General features: G+C 40.6%; 1 protein-coding gene across 7 annotated transcripts in view; it reads right to left on the reverse strand.

Annotated features, from left to right (window-relative positions):
- Positions 1–3,017: 3,017 nt before the first annotated feature.
- plekha1b (pleckstrin homology domain containing, family A (phosphoinositide binding specific) member 1b) overlaps positions 3,018–13,770 on the reverse strand; it is a 29,056-nt gene continuing 18,303 nt past the window's right edge. For 3 of the 7 annotated variants that reach the window (XM_046069287.1, XM_046069288.1, XM_046069286.1), the window contains exons 9-12: positions 11,974–12,038; positions 11,782–11,845; positions 11,490–11,579; positions 3,018–5,487 (exon numbers count right to left, since the gene is read on the reverse strand). In XM_046069287.1, the coding sequence (XP_045925243.1) occupies positions 5,122–5,487; positions 11,490–11,579; positions 11,782–11,845; positions 11,974–12,038 (585 nt within the window). In that variant the 3' untranslated portion in view covers positions 3,018–5,121. Of the gene's footprint in view, positions 5,488–8,619; positions 8,795–9,815; positions 9,890–11,489; positions 11,580–11,781; positions 11,846–11,973; positions 12,039–13,770 lie in introns of all 7 variants that reach the window. The other 4 variants (XM_046069290.1, XM_046069289.1, XM_046069291.1 and 1 more) reach the window with 3 other exon arrangements.

Consider the following 13,770-nt stretch of genomic DNA (forward strand, 5'->3'; position numbering starts at 1 on the left):
GGGGATTTTCAAAACTTGTAAACGCAATCAAAAATTCATCGTCACTCAAAACTACATGTTTGCTGGGCATGAGTTTCATTCAGGAGTATGACGTTTTCACCTTGAAAATTTTAACTTTCTATAAAATGACCGTACGTTTGAAACAGATTTGATTGATCAACTTCTGTCACTCTTTTTTCAAAAAAACGTGATCTTTATAGTACTGCTGTAACACTTTCTGACAGTGAACTCTAGCTGCTGAAAACATCTGGATGAGATGTCATCATCTCTACTTTTGGCCGGTTACCCTAAGGAATAAATAAGTGAGGGTCATTTAGGGGAGTTTCTCCTTAAGGCCTCAGGAGTCCACGTAAACTGAACCTGATTTGTAAATATTTTTGTGGCTGTTTTAACAGAGCTGACTATAACAGCTGGAGAAGGACAGTTGTTACATAATAAGTGAAGGCAGTGTTTAGACATATACATCCTGGACACACAGACACCCACACACATTGAAAAATATATAATGTAGTAGTAATAGTAATGTTGCCTGTATATATTCAGTTTTGGCCAGAGTGTATTCCTCTTATAAAGTTTCACGGGAAGTTGCCTTGACTCAAAGTCAGAGTTGAATTTGAAGAACAAGGTTGTTTGAGACTGCTAAGCCTTTTTCACAACAGACAGATTTTGACTTGTCATAGTAATAAAAGCACAGATGTTACTATTCAAGTGTCTCAGTGAGCTTTGACAGTGTGACACTGAGCCAGCGTGCACAAGACCCTGAAAGTGAAGCAGCTAAAAATAAGAAAATTGTATAATAAAGTGCAAATAACATTTATTTACAATAAATATCTTGGATGTGAGTGGGAATTTGCCGCTTCTCATAGAAGAGGAATGAAGCTGAAGCAGAAGCCTCCAGGTCAGGTTTGAGATCATGGACTAGGATATGGACGAAAGTGCTCCAGAGAGCAGTTAAATACTGATTCTGCGCTCTATGATTCATTGTTCCACTGAGGAACATGTTGTCTGGTTCAACTCAAAAGGATAATGATGGGAAAATGGCAAACATCTTCCTCCCAACCTGATAAAAGCTGTAATGTAAAAATGAATAATCGTAATTAAAAAAAAAAACTAAGAGAACGTACAAAATAGCAAAATACACTAACACAGGATCACAGTGTCAGTGTGGAAGAAAGAGAAATAGCTTAAAGTGTTTGTGTATCCAACAGAGACATGTACTCTGCATCAGCTCAGATAGATGTCTTAATCACACTCTGCCTCCATGATGTTCATCTTACGCAACTCCTCGAGGTGTAGGACGTAACTGCCAAGGGACTGACGCTCTGCAGCCGTCGTCCAGAAATCATGAGCTAACGGCCGATAACCGCCTCAGAAGAGTTTATTTGGAGAGCCTCCACCCGATGAGGAGCAGCATGAAGAATGGAGGGTTCCTCCAGCCATAAATCAGGACACATGAAATGAGGAAACATGAGAAGATTTAGAAACAGTGACATCTAGTGGACATACACAGATCTGCTCCTCACTGAAGGATTTAAACCCACAAGATGGCAGCAGAGCCTCACTTTTATGTCCAGTAAACCTTCAGAAACCCCTGAAGAAACAGTACTTCAGTGACAAATTCAAGGTACATTAATTTATAAATCTCTGAGGGTTTCTAAATAATCACTTTATATTACTGGTTTGATCTCCAGATCTTGGGATTGTTAGCTCAAATTCATTCTTGCAGACCTCCAGTCCAGCAGTTAAAACGTCTCACTTTTTTGCAGTGAAGTACATGTTGGGTGTTAACAGAGCCCCCACACACCCACCAGCAGGTCAGAGGTGGAACAAGCATAAAACTTTCAGCAAGAGACTCTGCATGACGTCATGGTGTTAAGTTACTATTTAAAGTACACTAATGTAAATACAATTTGCAACCCTTATAAATGAATAAAGATTAGATTAGATATTAGCTTCTGTTTCGTCCAAACACACACAGCAAAACTAACCAACAATGAATGTATCTACTAAAAAGTATTGTGTGTATCCAAAACCTAATCTATTTAGTTCCTCTGTGCCATAGAGCTCCACTGTTGTCTAAAAACTATAAACACACACTGTTGCACTGGGTGACATGTTCCTCCATCACCATGAACACACACTCACGGTAGTTTAATTTGACTCAATCGCCATCATGCTGCCACAAACACTCACTAAACTCACCCACCTGTTATGATCCGAATGCATTTATTTGGCTCAAACTCAAAATGGATATTAGTTAAGACTGTTATCATTCTTCTTTTCAGTAGGTTCTGTTTAAAGTTCAAGTTTGCATTCGCAAGCTCTACTTCTACTATTTGCTGAGCAGAACCATTAATTCATCACATTTAGCAATCCATTTTGATTTCTCTGCTCGCTTACTCTTTAGTTTTCACTCTCTTAATTAGAGCTGGTTTTTAGGGTGTTACAACGGTAACACTGTTTTTTTCAGTATAAAAACACAAAAATATGCGTATATATGAACAAATTATTAAAAATAATTGAAATTGGCACATACCCACAGCAGAAGTATCTCCTTGGTTAAAAATACCTCTGATTGGGCATTACTCCACTAGATCACCAGGTGTGTATTAATCTACCGCTGAAAATAGTCCCAACAAATGCGCTACTTCCTCCTGTTTGAGTAACGTTTGCTAAAAGCTACAGCATCAAGCGGTTTCAGGACGGGGACATTTTAAAAAAATATAAAACTATACATTTGTGAGCATTTGTGAGATTTGGCCTTACGGCTGAGTGCCACAGACAGGGCAGGGAAGTCAGAAAGTTGTTGAGAGACGGATTAATATTGTTGGTTTTGATCTTCTCTTGTTGGTTTTGATCTTCTCTTGTGATATTTGAGAATAAGTGAATATTTCCAACCTTTTTCCTTCATCTACTCTCTGTTACTTTTCTCCATGAACCCTTAAATTTGAAATGATTGAGTGTAAACCCGCCACCACTACTCTCCTTCCATCCACCAAGCCTGAATCCAGGTAAAATTATTTTCAAATATCTTTTAATAAACAGATGAACCATGGTCTTAGAATCAAGTACACACTAAAAAGGGTCAAAACAGCTCGTCATATTTCATCAAATCTTTAGAAAGAACAATGCAGGCACTTAACCCAGCTTACGTTTAACAGGGAACAACAGCAGTGGGGGTGCAGGGTGGTTGTGTGCATGCAGTCATGCACACGTGTTTATAAAAGTCAGTAAACAACATATAAATGTAGTTCTTTTTCCTCAAAAACATCTCATCACTGTAAATAATATAATCAAAAGCACATCAGAACAGAAAAAACACCCACAACCAGTTTCCAACGAAGAGTGTGCAGCCTGGGAGCCAACAGGAAGAACACTTCCAACCCTGCCTGCAGCTCCGAAAACAACATTTACAGATCAAAAAATACACAATATGAGTTTGGTTTCTTGTCTCCCCGCATCTTTAAACTAAAACTACTAAAACAAACACATCAACATCTGATGGAGTTACAAAGGAGCGGTAAAATGAATGTACAGGAGTGAGGTGAGTAAAGGTGGTGAGCAGAATGAATATCAGCTCCTCAACACTTCAGTCCACAGCAGCAGGTCCTTTTATTAATGCTGCTTTAAGTCGTCTTATCTTAAACATTAAAAAGCTTCAGCTCAGATTCTCTGGTGGTTTGCAAAGCGAAAAGTGCACAATGTCAAGTTATTTATCAAAGTCATGTACCGTGGCACTGCTTTGGTAATTTAAATGTTGAAAGATTGACAATCTAAATTTGCATCTCTTCTCTTTGTTTGAGATCAATTTTGTACACGGTAAATTTAAATAATTCACTGCTGGAGATATAGACTGTGAGTACATCACAGTCACACCAACTAGGTTTTCAGTCCTCATATCAAAACAAAGAATAAACCCAAAATGATGCCGCAGTTGGGTGAAACAGCACTTAAACTTTGCGAATGTTCACTTTTAATGTTCAGCTTATGAACTAAATGCATCTTAGTGCACGGGCAGACCAGAATGTGGCTTGCAGAAAGGGCGGCGCTGGAAGCTCGGTGAAGTACCACTTAAGCCCGTTAAACTAGCTGGCTTGGAACCAGGAAGCTACCTACCAGTTAGCAAGCTAGTTAGCACAATCACAGACTATGGAATATGTTTCCAGAGTGCATTCAAAAGAGAGATGTACCATCGTCTCAAAACTCACAAAAGTTTAACTCTATGCAGAAGCTCCATGCAGAATAACTTCACCTCTATAAGTGAAGCCACTGATGAATCACAGCGATTACACTGAAATTAACCTGCATGTTATAAATGCTTGTGTGAGCAGGCCCTTGGGCTTAAAAATACTTTTTTAAATCCATTAATTACCTTCATTATGTCTTGAAGAAGTTTATTCCTTCTTATTTTTGAAATTCTGACATTTGAGACATTAGGGACGACAACAGCAGTACATTTCTTGGTAAATAAGATGAAAACACTGTGCAGACATCCCCAGAAATGCAACCTCAGTGAATCTGGACTTTGGAGCTCTAAAATCGCTAAAACACGTTTGACAGGATGAGCCTTTCTACTGGAGATGAGAGAGACAATTCTGGGTTAAAGAGTTTATAACATCGAGCGGGATTGTCTTAAAACTGAGAAGCTGGATTAGTCAGTGTCTCAGCAGAGTCAGACACAGACAGTATAAACAGCTTGCAACATCTGAGCTGCTGCTGTAGAAAAACAAACTTTGGTTTGTCTGTTTCTTACAAGAATCATGAAAGCCGCCCATCGCTGTGCAATGAGCAGGTTTCACCCTACCGAAACAAAACTTCACTGTACAATAACAATTAGTTAGTTTTTTTGCACGACAACATGTTTTTTGTTTGCCAGGAGCCATACTTTGTTAATAACAACCAGGAAGACGTAAGTGAAGGAAAAAACAGCAGAGGACGAAGGTCCTATTCTACACATATAGAAAATGGTCCCAGGAAGTTTTGTTGAAGGATTATTTGGCCAGTCGGGTAGTTTTTAAGAACTCAGCCTCAGCACACGGAGCTCATGTAGAAGTGTGTGCAGTATATGTGTGTGTGTCCTTTAGAGATTGTCAATCATCGTCACCATCATGTTCGTCATCGTCAAATTAGGGTCACGTTAAGGTCAGAATTCTCAGCGGGGCGAGTGTTCAGCTTCTCCCCGCCACCAACAAAGCCCAGCTGGTTGATTTCGCCGTGTTGTTTCCACGGTGACTCATTCACCTCCGTTACTTTGAAGACCGCACCGTCTCCTGCAGTGACAGGCGGGAGCGCGCCGAGGGGAGGGGCAGCATCACCGACTGGACGCCGCTTAGCCTCCACGGTAGCAGGCCCAGGAAGTTGTCCTGGTGGTGCGTGTCCAGCGTGAGGCTGAGGGCCCGCTGTGGCGGTGCTGGAGGAGGATTGTGGGTGGTGTAGTTCCTCATAGGGGTACCAGCAGGTGGAAGCAGAAGAGAGGTCATTGTGCTCCTGCAGAGAGAGGAGGGAGAGGAAGTGAGAGGGGGAAGACAAAGATGGGTATGAATGATGGAGGGACAGATGGATGAATGGGTGCATGGACAAGACACAGCAATGACTCAGTGGATGGGTGATGAAGTGCATTGTGGGTGAAAGGTTAAGAAACGTCTGGCAGATTCAGATTGTCCAGTTAAGGGCATCTAATTAATCTGCAGGTCAAAATATGAGACTTTAAGGTCACCTTGTTCACCAGTACACTTGCTAAAGGTAAATTTTGATATCTGGGGAAATTATTTCAGGTAATAAGTAATAGATAAGAAGCTTTTAGGTCTGGAGAAGTAATAATAGTAATAGTTTTCATTAGCATCCAACTCTTATTTATCATAAAAAAAAAAATTAAAAAAAAAGATTTGTCACCAGTAACAAAAGCGTCACCGATGACTTTCAGATTACAAGGTTGTGTTATCAGGTGATCAAGGAAACATTTACCTGCACATTTTGACATGTTATGTGTCTGGCATCCATTGTTGATATAAAAAGAAAACAACATGCATATCAGGTTTTATGGGTTAAAATTAAGTTCAGCAAACATTTTGTTTTAGTAAGGTGAGTAAAAACAGCAGCTTTCATAACTTTGCTGGTCGACAAAACCATATTAGACATTTGATGGATTAGTGATTACACAATCAATTCCGGTATTTGTATTACTTCAGTGCTCCCAATATGTGAATACTGTGATAACATCTCTCACATCTGTTTAACTGTCTGGCAGCTTTTTTTGTTCTGTTTGTGTTCTACTAGTGTTAAATTTTTCCCTGTAATGTTTTGCATGTGCTCTCAATTTATGTTGTCAATGTGATATTTTAAGAACTCAGTAATATAAGGTTATGTTAAAAACCCCACACCATAGTCATTAAATTAATCCAACACTGAGCCAGAATCTTTAAGGGAACAGATTTAAACGCTTTCTCAGATTTCTACAGAGTGGAATCTGGAGCTTCAGCTCAACTCTGTCTAATAAAACTCTGACTGGATGTTTCTTAAAGAAGGGCACTTGGGAGTCGTTGCTGACTTCTCTCCTTGAGCTTTAACTTTTTATCAAAAACCAGATATTTTGTAACACTGTCACTGTTTTGGTCTGTGTTTCGGTGTTTTGTTCCTGTTTTATTTTGAAGTCGTCTGTCTCTGCTGTCCAGTCTAATTTGGTCCGATTAGCCTTAATGGGTTTCACCTTTTTGTTCCCTCGCTGTTTGTGTGAGTCTGCATTTATAGTTCTCAGTTCTTTGAAGTCTTTTTCAGAGCGTTGTTGTTCTGTTCCCTGTGCGTCTGACTAAACCCCTGCCTGTTGGTTCACGATCTATTAGTTTTAAATGTATTCTTCACCTGCCTGACACTCTGGATCATTTGTGGGTTTTTTTTGTCTGTGCACTTGGATATTCATGTTGCCTCATTGGATTTTCTTTGCTTGTTGGACTGCCTCACTTTGAGTTACGGACATTGCGGCCGTAAGGCCCCATCAACACTACTCGAGTTTTAAAATGAATACGATCTCCGTCCACATCAGCGTTTTAGCTGCGTTTCAGAGTTGATCTCAGTCTATATTAAATATAATCATCTAGTGGCCGTTCACGTACACTGAGTGTGCGCGTGCCGGTGTAAACATGAAACAGATGGTCTACAGAAGATTTGGCGAAAGACTAAAGCACTGCAGATGAAGAACCGCACCAGATTATATTTTTCGTGGACCAATAACGAGCTGGGACTGTTACTGAATGTAACACGGCGGTGATAAATGTGGCTGTGGCGGCGGAAAACAGACTGGGAGTCGTTGCAAAGTAATTACGGCGACATGCGCAGTACAAGTGTAGGTGTGATACCAAATAAAAAAACTCTCTCAGTAGCATCGTGTTTCTGCTTTGCATGACTTATAAGACCCAATCAGAGAGCCGAGCGTGAGCGTCTGCGTCATCGTTTCTAAAGTTGGCAGCGTTTTCAAACCTCTCCGTTTTAGGTCTTTGTTTTCACCGTTTTAGTCTGGACAATAAAACAATAACAATGATTATTGCAATATAAGTTTTTTTCAATAACAATATAACAAATGTTCAATAAATATTCAATAAATGTCTGACTTTATTCACTTGAATCATACGAATTAGGACTTATTTTTTTATTAAGAAGTTTATTTTGTGGAGGAATAATTACTGAAAAAAGTTTTTACTTGATTTTACTTGTGCATATTTGTTGAAAAAGATTTTATCGTAATAGTTTTGAATGTTCTACCTCAGATTTGTGAAGTGATCCACTGTTTGGCATCAAGTGTTGACCATTAAGAAAAGTTAAGACCACAATTAACCATCAGGTTTCTTCAACTTTTACTCAGGAGTAGAAATCAGCCTTTAAACTTGAAAGAAATAACAATTTCATACTTATCGTGATAATTATTGATATTGAATGACATGAAACTGTTTATCGTGATAACATTTTTGGCCATATTGTCCAGCCATATCTGGACGGGACATCTTTTCACATCAAGGACCCCTAAACTGGCACAAATTAGACCACGGACCCCCAATTGGTAAGATTTTATCCCAGGGTTCCCTTTTTGACTTTTGCTTTTAGATGTTTTATAACAGAAAGTGTATGAAACCCATGACCAAAACAGTTACTGTGTTATTTATGGATTGAATTATAGTGAAAATAAAGATTCCTCTTTTTGCTGGGGACCCCTGGAACCCCCTCAAAGACCCATGGGGTCCCACTGACCCCACTTTGAGAACCACTGCTGTTAATCTGCCTGAGCACACGGCCAAGCCTGACAAACAACCCTGTCGATCCAACCAGACGCGACGATCTAACATACAGAAAATGAACTTTGGACACTCAAACCAACTGCTCCCACTTTATAAACACATTGTAAAGTAAAGATTATAAATATAAAATTAACTACTGAACTGGAAAACTAAAAAGGAGGGATTTGTTGTTACTCTTTTTTATAGAACAACCTCGCCCGTTATTTCAGTTATGATAACATTTTACCTGCCGGGTTAATAGTTGAGATATGGCGTCACAGAATATCCATCCAAATGAAATGCTGTGAATTGTGACCGTAACACAAGGGTTCATGCAGTTACAAGCAACACGTACGAACAAGTGATGCTGCAGTTGCCAAGGAGCAGGGCGGGATCGATCAGCAGTTGCTAAGGAAGCGGAGAGGCAGTGGGGCTTGGTGATTGGACGATGAGCAGCGGTGGGAGGAGCAGGAAGTAGGCAGCAGGGCTCATTTGGGGAAAGTTAGTACGTCACTGTCACACTTCACTCTCTGAAAAGCACGCACACACACACACACACACACACACACACAGAGGAAAAACAGGAAGACAACATGACAGAGGGTTAGCGGGAAAAAAAAGAAGTAGCTCATGATAAATTTGGTTTTCCGAAGTTCAGCTGCAGGTCAGGAACGCTGTAAATGTTATTAAGACATGAATAATGACACACAAAGTGAAGAAAACAGCTGAGACGAGGAAGAAAAGAGTGAAGACAGACATGAAACGTTCAAAAGATGATTGGTCATGTTATGGGAATGAAAGGGAAAGTACAGCTTGACCTGTCTGAAACGATGGAACGATGGATGACCTCTAATTTGGCTGCTCGCACAACACATATAATAAATGACAAAACAAAATGACGAGAAGCCGGGGTGTCTTAAAGCAACAAGATTAATAAGAAGACGTGATGCCTGGGTGGGACGAGTTATGATGGAGGATGAGGACGCTGCCAAGAAACAGCATCCAGGCATGAAATGATCATCAGTGTTGCACAAACACATCTGCCAACAAGCTCTGGTCAAACACCTGGCCCCATCGGGTCAAAGGTCAATTACCAGGTCTATCTCATGCAGCACTCAGTTTGATAGTTCCCGAACCAATTAAGGCCTCACTTTACACCTACATCAAACATACATGTGTATGCAGTTTAAAGAGATTTCAGTTTGTACTCTGGATTCAAGACGCTTATTAATTTAGGTGCAAAGGAAAATATGGCGTCTTAAATCATCAGGTTTTGCCTCTGTGGAGGAGCAGACTCTTATGAATCTACCTGCTGTTACCACAGACGCAGCTACGAGGTGGCGAGGCTATCCAAATTGTAAAGCTAGCAGTCACTTTAAGATGGATGAACACTATAGGGTTCACTCTGGCTTTTGTGCTGCTAGATAAAAATACCTCGGTTGGACACAGAAGCAGAGAGCTCCTGTAGTGTGCGAGGTAAATGCTCGGTAAGGGGAGGCTGGTGGATGGGGCGAATCGGGACTTTGGGGAAAAAGGCATGGGGTCACATACGTGCTGCATTCACCACTGCAGAACGGCGTATACCTCTGTATACAAGGGCTGGACAGCCTTCTGGCCTGACGGATCTGAAAACAACAGTTTACAACACAGCTCAGTTACAGTAATGTGAAGAGCTCCTTTCCAAAATACAACACATCCATCCACAGAGGCCTTACTGAAGACAGTCCAGTGTTAACCTCTTACCATTTTACATGAACTTTTGCCGTTTTGCAGGAAATGTAATACAGCCCAGATGTTTTGTCAGTAAAGCAGACAGAATATTCACATTATACATGTCTGCAAAATGTTGCCTGAACACGAGTGGCTGATTAGTTTCAGATAACTGTACGGCTCTGGTGTAATGATCTTTTCTACAGCTTCTCCTGTTTGTCTCTGTTAGAACAGTAAAGAAAAATTAATTTCAAGGCTGACAAAAATGGTGACAGCACAGGCATCTTTTAAAAGGTATAGTAATTCCTGTAAAATGCCAAAAGACTAGTTTTTACTACTTTAGTTGTTTTCTTCTGGTGGATTTGTTGTGTGGTTTTGGAAGGAAACTGTTCAAAGAGAGAGAAGAGACTGAGTGTGCAAGGTGTGTTGAGGCAGACAGAGCAAAAGAAAACTTTGCAGGCGTGAAACACATTTCAACCATTGACATCATAATCATCATCAGGTTGTGAAAGTCCTAAAATAAAAAGGGGGAAACACGATAAAACATTGGCTGAATCTGTGTAATGTGTGAGGTACAATGTACATTATATCAAAATAACAAATATTTACTATTACTATAACACTTACAATCACAGAACGACTGATTTACAATTAATATATTCCGGGATGTGGGATACAAATGAGGTGAGACAGAAGTTTAGCATTTATGATTGTTTTTCCCTGAATAAATTAAGATAATCTAATTAAAATGTTCCACGTTTTAAACCTCAGCAAGAGGTTTGTCTGCTGTCGTTACTTTTTCTGCCACAGTATGGAGCCACTTCACACAACAGAGCTCAATGTAAAGGAAATTTCAACAAAATAAATTGTTTATTTTATTGATGGAAAAGATAAATTATCTTTTTATTTTTATCTTTGTGGCTGCCAGGGATATGCACGTGTGTGTGTGCACGTGTGTTGCTATGTGCTCTTTCATAAGTTCTGTTGTAAAATTGAAAAGAATTAAAATAAAGTTACAGAAATTTTTTTAGTCTTGGCTTATGATCAAATCTCCAAGTCTGATAATTGAAGCCAGTGCTGAAGAGCCTCAAACCTGCATCCTCTCTAGCAGCCAGCAGGGGGCGACTCCAGCGGCTGCAGAAAGAAGTGTGATTGTATAGAAGTCTGAGAAAATGTTTCTGCTTGTCAGCTGATTTATTCCCTCAGTAAACACTTTCCTGATGAGTTTATGGTCTCAGTCGCTAGTTTCAAGTCTTCTTCAACGCAGCATGATGTTCATTTAGTAAATTATGGTCCCATTTATAGGAACAGAGACCAGGAAGCAGGGGAGGCTTTAGGGCATCCACTTCTTTTATACAGTCTATGGTTATAATCTGTTAATTCAACTTCGATGCAATTCAAATTGATAACTAAAATGTGAACAAATATTACCAAAGTCCTTGGTAAACTATGGCCGTTTAGACGTTGATTTCCAACGACAAACATGAATACAACTTAAACTGACAGCATACATACAGTGTTAGCCGAGCGTCCGGGGCCACGCTGAGCCACGATCGCCCCTGAGATGGCCTTAATCCAGCTGTGCATGTCCTCTGGACTGTCAGCCTGACAGAGACAGAGACAGAGACAGAGAGAGATGTGTTAATGTATACTTTTGCTTTTTGTTTGTGCTACATCTGAACCACCATGCCAAAGAAGTAATCTGGCTCATAATGTGGGGACCAGGTAAGTTAAAACACACATGTAAAGTGAGTAAAGTAAGAAAGGAGCAAAAATTATGTTTAGACTCGTCCTTCCTGTGTGTTACCTGTATGTAGAAGGTTCTGGAGCTGGTGACCATCTCGAACAGGTTGTCCCTCATCATCAGCTCACTGCAGAAAAAACAACAGGGACCAAGCAGCAGCAACATTTAAAGACCTGCGACGCGATGGCCCGAGTCGGCCCAAAAAGCTCGGACAGCAACACATGCTAACACCTGCTAACAGGAAAGCTCACTGACCTCTGTTTGCACTCCTGAACTTTGTGAATCTCCTTCAATGGGATGACTCTCAAAGCCTCCCTTTCCTGCAAGGGGGAAGAGAGGAAAGAATTAGACAAAAAACAACAACAGCTAAAACGTGCATATCCACAGGTGTGGTTCTTTAAAACCCGCGTCACTTCTCTTAACTGCTTGGGTGCCATGTTTCTACTACGTTTCCTGATTTGATTGAGATTCTCGCTCTTGTCTGAATCAACAGGAAACATTCTGTAAAATATTTTGCACCTGCGTCAGTCAGAAAAAGGTATGCAGATGAATCAGAGGTAGGGTTACCGACCGTCCCGTAGTAGCCGGGAAGCCTCTTATATTAGGCCTGACTGATTTGTCCCATACGTGACCTCTCTCGTCCCGTTTTTTGACCACTACGCTGATCTAACCACTGACTGATACAACAGCAGCAGTGCTGATCACGACACCGGTCATCATCCAATCACAGCCCCCCCGCCTCACGCGCCTCAGTAGGCCTATAAGTAGTAATTTTCAATGCAGTTACTGTGGAAATTGACAAAATAGCGGCAAGTGAAGTCTTGTAGTGTCTCACACGGTCAAACATGGACTTCAGCACCGACAGTCTTGTTAAACTACACGATAAAATATGCACTTGGTGAGAAGCTGAGATGATCACAATGAAGGTTTTAGGACCAAAGACTGTGCGGGGTATCCTGAATGATCTATCCCCGACTGAAGGCGAGCCTGTGTTGCCACCGACGCCTCAAACAAAGGTTTCCAGCGTGCGTGAGATATTATTCTGTGACTGATGGAGTGCGGTGCAAGTTACTTCACTTTTATGAAGATAGTGATGAAACTAAACTGCAAATGGTATCCATCAAGTTCTGATGAACTGCCATGTTCTGTCTCACCTATGCCAAGCAGGCTGTGCGACCCTGTGATGAAGAAAGGTCTACATGTGGAATGAAGACCCGCCTACTTCCTGGTTTCTGTGGAGCTCTGTCAGGTTGACTTCAGTCCCACCCATTGGTCCGCTCTGTTCCAGCTCAACCAATGGCTCGTCACCACCTCAGCATTACCTCCTGCTCTTAAGGAGAGCCCACCTTTTGCTCTGGGCAGCTTGTCACAAGCAGTTGACTTGTGTGCCTCGTGCGTGTTGATTGTGTTCAGTGTAGTGAAGTAAGTACTTTGTTGGTTAGCTTCTGCAGTCTGTTTGTGTTTGTTAACGGTCTGCTCCTCTGGTTACCAATAAAAGTTACCTTTTAAGACCAACACATCACAAGCTATGTTCTTTTTAGTTTGTCGTATACAATGCAAGAGCCACAAGTGTTTTGACAGAAAGTAAAGACAACAGGTAGTGGTTCAATTAAAGAACTGTGATAAAGGTACCGGCTGTAAATAAACTATTATTAAACCTACCAAATATTTAATTAAGAGATTAGATCACTTTTTGTCCCTTATTTCACAGTGACAAAGTTGGCAACACTAATCAGAGGTAAAGCATTCATCCAATCTTCAGGGGACAAAAGCAGAGAGTAAATGCATACTGGATTACAGCTCCTGAACTTTATCAAACCTCTTCCAGGTCTTGCCATAGTCCAACACTCCTGAACAATTGCCTATACAAACAAGATACAGAGATAGATACCTCTATATAAACTGTACAAAAAAAATACTCCAACCTATTTTCTCACAGAACATATGATCACAATGTCCAACCCAAACCAGCACAAGTGAAATACAGGCTCACAATGTACTTGTTATTAGTGTTCCCAGGATACCTAGCTGTGGTTACTGACTAAAAATAGC

Source organism: Micropterus dolomieu, linkage group LG14 (genome assembly GCF_021292245.1).
Source record: "Micropterus dolomieu isolate WLL.071019.BEF.003 ecotype Adirondacks linkage group LG14, ASM2129224v1, whole genome shotgun sequence".
NCBI lineage: Eukaryota > Metazoa > Chordata > Actinopteri > Centrarchiformes > Centrarchidae > Micropterus > Micropterus dolomieu.